The 7989-nt window shown below is 45.2% G+C and overlaps 1 protein-coding gene across 1 annotated transcript in view; it reads left to right on the top strand.

The window, feature by feature from the left end:
* TXNL4B (thioredoxin like 4B) overlaps window positions 1-745 on the top strand; it is a 31885-nt gene extending 31140 nt beyond the window's left edge. Inside the window, exon 4 of the mRNA XM_036068644.2 lies at window positions 552-745. Coding sequence (XP_035924537.1) covers window positions 552-663 — 112 coding nt within the window. The 3' untranslated portion in view covers window positions 664-745. The remainder of the gene's footprint in view (window positions 1-551) is intronic.
* The last annotated feature ends 7244 nt before the right edge of the window (window positions 746-7989 follow it).

Raw genomic sequence — 7989 nt, 5'->3', positions numbered from 1 at the left:
CTTAGAAACTTACGTTATTTCTACCCACCCTTCCTCCACAAACTTGAAATATATAATCAGTCACTCCTCACAGTCACCAAGTGCAGCTCTTCCTGCCCACGTGTCCTGTCCCTGGACTATAATAAAAGCAGCTTTTGCACCGTAAAACATGTCAAGAATTCTTGACCATTGCCCTCAACGGCCCCCCCATCAGGAACCACAGCCACATTTCATCAAATTTAATATGCTATGAATTTTAAGCAAGAGAAAACCCTGTCAATTAAACTCTGACAAACTGCTTAAGATACCATCAATTTAAGATGCATCTCAATTTCAGAGATGTTAAAAATGGCAAAATAATCAGCATTTCAGAATTGATGGAATACTGTGGACACAAGTGCATGAGCAGCCACGGAATGAGAACCACCGAATTTTCCCAGGAGTGTACATGACCTTAGAACAGAATGAATAATTGAGTGTTGAATTCAGGACAGCACATGATGTTCAAAATTTCAGTTTGTCTCGATAAGAAAATTAAACAAACATGTTCCCACTATTCCTCTTCTTTCCAGGTTATCTCGGTTATCTCACTTTCCCTCAGCCACGAGGGACCAGGAACTACGTGATCCCACTGTGCCTGGAACACGGACATTGCTTCCTTGGTGCCACCAAATCTCTTCTTGAAAATTGCACCACTGGCAGACATACATACTGATGTACTGAGCTTTTTAAAAAGCTTCTCAAAAGTAACATCAACACCCCCTCCCCCAAAAAAAAGCATCAATGCTGACACTTTATAAATGAGAAACTGCTAAGTGCCAAGATTTTAAATCAAATATTATCTTCAAACCAGCTTCCGATCAGTAAGACAGCCAACCAGAGTTGGGTAAACCCAGAGTCTGTCAAAACTTCAAATATAATCTGCCAGTAGGAAATTGGTCCAAGGTCAAAGGTGTGAGGATATTGTCAAAGAACACAGTTCAACCACCAGATAAATTTGAGGATCTAATTAGCTTTATTAGGTGATTCATGAATCAGACAGCATCCCATCTAGCAAGTAGAGAGCATGCTCTGAGGAGTTGTGAAAAACAAGGTTTTTATACGAAGAAGGGTGAGCAAGGAAGTTATTAGCAAAAAGAAAAAAAGAAAGACAAAGAAGGAAGGGAAGGCGGGAGGAAAGGAGGGATTGTTTCTGGCCAGGACATCTTCTTTTGGGGGGGTAGGGAACGGGCAGGATTTTCATCATGCGGATGACCTCACCAGTGATATCAGGAAATTTCAGATTGACTGTAACAAAGGTCACATTCCTGGAATAGGTTGAAACTCTAGTTAAGTCTTGGTTTGCTGTTGCAGGGGATGGGGAGGATGACTCCATTTGGGGCTCGTTGTTTCTTTTTTAACATTATTATAATCACAATAATCCCCTTGTATGCACCTCCAGAAATTCCCAGCATGGAGTAAGTCAGTACACTCCATTGATGGAGACAGCAGACCAGAACTGGGGAAAGGGCTACCCCAGCAAACCCCAGTCAATGGGGACTGTGGACTAAAACTGGGGACAGGACTTCAATGTGGAATCGCAAGACTGAACCAAGAGAAAAAGACTTACACTCGGTTAGAGCCTCTGGTAAGTCTAGATTGACCCCATCTTGGAAAGCCAAATAGATCGGAAGCTTGAGACAAAGAGAGTGGAGCTCAAACAGAGAGAAACTCACAGCCCTTGGAGAAAGTGAGAAAGAGACTGAACTCCAAAGGGAGTTCGAAGGCTCCACATCTGTTTTTTAGGGAAGACCCTAAAGCATTGACACTCAAAGCAGGTGAAGCTTGATGCAGCAAAGTGGAGGCTACTTTTGAGTATGAGCAGTCCACAGCCCCACGGCCTTCCCACCCCCCCTCCCCAGCACCCCTATGCGATCCTGCCAGGCCCTGGGGGCATCACCTCCCGGAAGCAGGCAAAGACCACATGGGCCACAGCTGCAAAACGCATTAGGAAATACACCAAGGAAACTGCCTAGCAAAGCATTTGGGAACAGTGTCCTCAGAGTGCCAGCCAGGTTCTGGAAAGAGTTGAGCCATCCATTCTGGTCCTATGACAGATCTCTCTAGAAGGAATGGTGTTAAAACTCTGCTTTAAGCTGCAAGAAGTTAGGGATTTGCATAATTATGGCCCCAGGAAATGGTATGCAATTTGTGTATCCACACAGAGAAATCACTGCAGCTGCCTGAGGCTGTGCCCCCCAGTGACTCTCCTCTCTCCTAGGGAAGCACTGGGCTCCTTCAGAAGCACTGTTGTACAGTGTGTCCCACTGGATTCTTGTCGGTTGTGTTTGTATTTGTCTCTTCTGAGACAAGAGGAGATGGTAAGAAAACTCAGTTGTCTTCATCCCCAGCACGCAGCACACCACTGGCAGGAAGCAGAATCTCAATAAATGATTGTTGGGAGAATGAATAAGTGAAAGAGCAAATGAACGTGGGTCAACCTTATTCTCTGTCTGTCTCTCCATCTCTGTCTCTGTCTGTCTGTCTCTCATGCATGCATACGTGTGTGTGTGTGTGTTTCATTGGTTATATCAGAATCTCAAATAGAGTTGAAATTCTGCCCTAATCAGAATGATTTTTGGGGGTTCCCAGACTTGGAATCCATACTTTTTGCTCTGTTGATGTAAGAAGATGTGACTGTATTCATTATACGACTATAAATTCAACATCCAGCAGAGTGGTCAAAGCTCAAAAGGCTGGCCAGCTTCTCAAATAACCAAGGACCAAAATGGCAACACCAAGGTTATGTATCTTCCCCATGCCTGGAGGGGAAGGGGGCATCTTGCTGACCCAGGAAACATTCTGATCCTCCAGGCACAGCTTTGTTCCTGGACCCACCAAGTCAACCCTAGCAATTAACCGGGATCAAGTGGTGCTATCAGATTGCCTTCACATGCTGTGACTCCTTTTGTTTCCCGTGGGACACTTCCCAAATGGAGTTTTCAACCCCCAGGAAACCTCTCCTGGGCTGGCAAGAATGCCAAGTTGGCATGCTTACTGCATTTCCTCTCCTAAAGGCCCTGCCCTTTGGAGCCTTGCCCCTGAGTTGCTGCTCAGGTTTGTGTTTCACAAGCCTGCTGCGTGCCAGTTCCAGGTCATCCCTGCTCTGCTCCTGCACACACACCTCTCCCCTGCCATTCTCTTACACATAACAAGCCACACTAACGTCATTTCTCACATTTATAACCACAAGGCTCTTACAGAAAATTTCGCTGCCAAGATTCAATCAACACTAGAGGTTAGGTAAGTTTGAGCACATTCTCACTGGGTGCTGGCACCAGCGATCTACACCTGGAGGAAAGAGAAATCTTGAAATGTGTCTTAGCCAAGCAGAAAGTGGATAACATATCTGACAGGCAAATACAAGATTACAGTAGGCCTTTATCTGGCTTTAGCAGGGATTAAATTTGGCTACATATGAAAGAAAACCCCAGTTAACAGAGACTTAAGCACACAAGGTTTTATTTTCTCAAAAGAAGTGGGAAAGTAAGCTGACAAAGCTGGTGTTGGTAGTTCAAAGAAGCTCTTTCCAGCTTTTGCCTCTAGAGTGACCCTGATTCTCAGGTATAAAATGGCTGCCAGAGCTCCAGCCATCATACCCATGTTCCAGGAAGCAGAAGACTTCCCAGAAGTTGCACACAATACTTTCATTTATATCTCTTTCAGTAGGATGTGGTCACATATCCACACCCAGAGGCAATGCAGCTCAAAGGCTAAAAGAAATATAACCTTTATTTGGGGAATAAACGTAGAATGTAGACCTGTCTATAAGACAACTGACCTGGAGTGCCTGGGTGGCTCAGTCGGTTAAGTGTCTGCCTTCGGCTCAGGTCATGATCCCAGGGTCCTGGGATCGAGCCCCACATCAGGCTCTTTGCTCAGTGGGAAGCCTGCTTCTCCCTCTGCCTGTCGCTCCCTCTGCTTGTTCTTGCTTGCTCTCTCTCTCTCTGAAAAATAAATAAATAAAATTTAAAAAAGAAAAAGACAACTGACCTGATCTCTTCAGAGGTTACTGTTCTCTAGATTTTAAAAAACTAAAGAGCCATTGGGGAGCCTGGGTGGCTCAGTCGTTGAGCGTCTGCCTTCGGCTCAGGTCATGGTCCCAGGGTCCTGGGATCGAGCCCCACATCGGGCTCCCTGCTCCGCTGGAAGCCTGCTTCTCCCTCTCCCACTCCCCCTGCTTGTGTTCCTGCTCTCGCTCGCTCTCTCTGTCAAATAAATAAAATCTTTAAAAAAAAATAAAAAAAAACTAAAGAGCCACATAGGCGAGGCTTGATTGACAGTGGGAGATATTTTGGAGACAATAAGGTAAACTGGAGTATGGACTGAATGTTAGATGATATTTGAGAATCATAGCTAATTTCCTTAGGTATGATCATAGAGTTATGGTTTCACAGGAGCATATCCTTATTTTTAGAAGATGCAAGCTATGAAATACTTAGGAATGAAATGCCCTGGCATCTAGCACTTCCTTCAAAATGGTACATCAAAATACAATATATCAATAGGTAAAAATATCAATAGAGAAAACATGGAAAAGATAGTAAGAATTACTGAGCCTAAGTGGAGGGGGTATGGATATTTATTATACTATTCTTTCAACTTTTCTGTATGTCTAAATTTCTTATGATAAAAATTAGGCTAGAGCAATTCCCCGTTTGGTTTGCCTATCCCAGTCTTTCACCTGAGGTTAGCTACCACCTGGAGAAAGGGAATGATGTTCCTATGGGCACTCATGAGTCACTCAGTTCAGAGGGTCTGCTAGTGGGTCGGCTCCCCACAGTCAGCCAGGGTGGATTCCAGAGCTTATGAGTGTGGAGAGAGAGGATGACATCCTGGCCCTCAGCTTCTGCAAGGACCTTCCCCCATTACCCAGGATACAGCATGGCAGCAAGAATCCATGAAGGCCATCACCCATTTGAGATAACAACATGGCAGAGGGTAGAAAATGAATCTACTACATTAAATCATCTTATACTGTGAAGGCATCAGTGGTGTATCAGGACACTACTGGGTAGAGTACAACAAATGCTAGACTTAAAACCAGAAGAATCTGTCCTCCCTCCACCGTTTCTACTCATAACATCTGTGGAGCATTTCAGCTTCCTCCTCTGTAAAATGAGGATCATGATCACTGCTTCCCCTACCTCACAGGGCTGTCTGAGGACCAAAGAATATATTGTGTGTAATTTTCTGTAAACTTACAAATGTACAAGATTATTAGGAAGGTGACCTTCTTGTCCAGAACTTCTTCATCCCATTAGGCTCCCATGCAATTATCCACAGACACCAGGACCAAATGAAATTTTTCAAAATTCTGCTTGCAGTGGTTTAGAAGTATCTCCACAAATTCTTGGTTTTCCTCCCTTCAAAAATGTAACCATTTTTCCCCCTCCCCTTGAGCGTAGGCTGGACTAAGTGACTTGCTTCTAACATAGGGTTGCCAGATAAAATCCATGATACCCAATTAAATTTGAATTTCAGATAAACAACAAATAATTTTTAGTGTAAGTATGTCCCAAATATTGCATGGGATATACTTACACTAAACGTTTATTCACTGTCCTGTTGCTTGTGTTCGTTAGTTTTGCTAGAAGTGGCAGCCCTATTCTAATGAACAGAATGAAGTGGCATACGTAACAGTACATGACTCCAGTACTGTGTCATAAAAGGCATTGTAGCTTCCACCTTGCATTCCTCTCTTGCATGACTCACTCTGGGAGAAGCCAGATGTCATGGTTTGAGGATCCTTGGGCAGTCCTATGGAGAGATCTACCGACACATCCTGCCAACAGCCAGGACCTACTCCCGAGCCACAGGAGTCAATCATCTGGATGTGGATCCTCCAGCCCCAGTTAAGCCTCAGCTGACTGAAGCCCCAGCAAGTGTCCTGGTTGCCATCTCATGAAAGACGCTGAGCCAGAACCACCCTACTAAGCTGCTCCTGAATTCCTGACCCAGAGACACCATGTGCGATAATAAATGATTGGTATTTCAAGCTGCTACATTTTGGAGCTTCGGGCTCCACCCTGACTGGCACTGAGGTGTCTACAGAAGGTTCCCCACCTTTCCCGGTCTCTGAGCTTTGATCACCATACCCCATTCTACCACCTTATTTCAGACCAATCAAGTGCCCAGGACAAGTATCTCTGAAAGCTTTTTTAAAATAGTAGGAAGTCTATCTGTTAAAAGAAGATGAACTTTTTTTCTTAATAGGCTCCATACCCAACATGGGGCTTAAACTTAGGACCCTGAGATCAAGAGTCATATGCTCCACCAACTGAGCCAACCAGGAGCCCCAAAAGAAGAGGAACTTTTGAGGAGAAAAATAAAGGGAAAGAGGACTAGTAATACTTTTCTGAGGTCCTGTGAGGCTCTTTCCCTACATCAGAAGGAGATACTTGGGCCCTGAGGCCCAATTCTGCTGATTCCTGGCTGCCTGGTTTGGGGAAGTTACTTAATCTCTCAATCCCTGGGTTTATTTGTAAATACAAACATAATAATGCCTATTTACAGGACTTTTGTGATGATGAGAAATACTTAAAATAATGTTCATTAGGCAGGTAGGATGTGCAAAGCTCTACTACACTTTATATTTAATCCTTATCCAACCCTTTGAGATGGATAATGTCTTTCTCTTCCTTTTACACTTGGGAAACTGAGGCACACAAAATGAACATGACTGCCCACAGATAATAAGTACCTAATGTGCCTGACACATAGTACACATCTTTGTAAAAGTTGCAGTTAGGATATCATTTAATCCTCCAAACCATTGGTTTTTTAGGTGAAAAAATGTGGCATCAGCAGGGTTAGTGGGTCTCCCAGGGTCGAACTCCAAAGTCTGCACTCTTTCCCGCCCCCCGCCCAACCACAGTGAGTCATGGAGTGAACAGAACTCCCTGGGGTGGTCATTCTCCTGGTATTATTCCCACCCTCGCAAACTGCCCCCCCCACCCTCCGCTGGTGCTCCTGGCTCACAGGAGTTTCTAATTGCTGCCACAGGATAGAATGGGCCAGACACCTAAATCGGAGATCTTAATTCATATCTGGTCCACAACCCAGTTTTGATGGACTGGTACAGCATCAGCTCCGATTTTAAACACTGGAGCTGCCACATAAAACATGCAGATTTCTGTCTTCTCTGAGCCAATGACATGCTGGCTGGCCCTCCTGGGTGGCAAGCCACCTGGAGCAGAAGAGTACAGTCTCTTTCGAGATGGGGCCTATGCCTTCCCATCTGCCACTGAGAGCAGAGCTGAAGGGCCCCCAGTGTCCTGCACACTTGATTTTCCTGCCAAGAGGCACTGATTGAACACCACCAATGACCTCCTGAGCTATCCGAGTCACATCATTGGCCCTGAAATGAAGGTGAGCAAATCATCTCAGCTCTGTGTCTCAGTCGCCTGCTTGACCTTGAGAACACCATTCTGATGGGATGTTTTCCTGCTCCCGTCCTCATGGATAACTGGACAAAAAGTATTGGCTACAGAACCTGACCCAGAGCAGCCTATCAGAAGGTCGGCAGAGAAATGGCTATTTTCCAAAACAGTGGCTGTGACTTGATGGACCTACCCCTTCAAGGGAAACCACTGTCGGAAGGAACCCCAGCCCCTTCGGATACAGCGCTGTGCCCACTTGTCGGCTCCACCAGCAGGAGGCTGACCTGAACAGGTAAGAATGGGAGAACCCAGGGAAGACTATTCCCCGTCTGTTTTCCTTCCCTGGGGTCTTAGTGGAAGCCTCTCTCTCTCTCTCTCTCTCTCTCTCTCTCTCTCTCTCTCTCTCACACACACACACACACACACACACACACAGAGAGAAATGGATGTGGCAGTCACTCTGGCTGCAGCCCAATGTGGCTTGCTAAAGCGACAGTTCCTGTTCTCTTTTTCCACAAGGAAGAGTCATAATGTAAGCTATTCCCAGGGAGAAAGTAGAGAAGGAAGAACAGCTTATTCCTGACCCATA

The sequence above is a fragment of the Halichoerus grypus genome, chromosome 15 (genome assembly GCF_964656455.1).
Source record: "Halichoerus grypus chromosome 15, mHalGry1.hap1.1, whole genome shotgun sequence".
Lineage (NCBI taxonomy): Eukaryota > Metazoa > Chordata > Mammalia > Carnivora > Phocidae > Halichoerus > Halichoerus grypus.
This window is presented reverse-complemented; position numbering and strand designations above follow the sequence as displayed.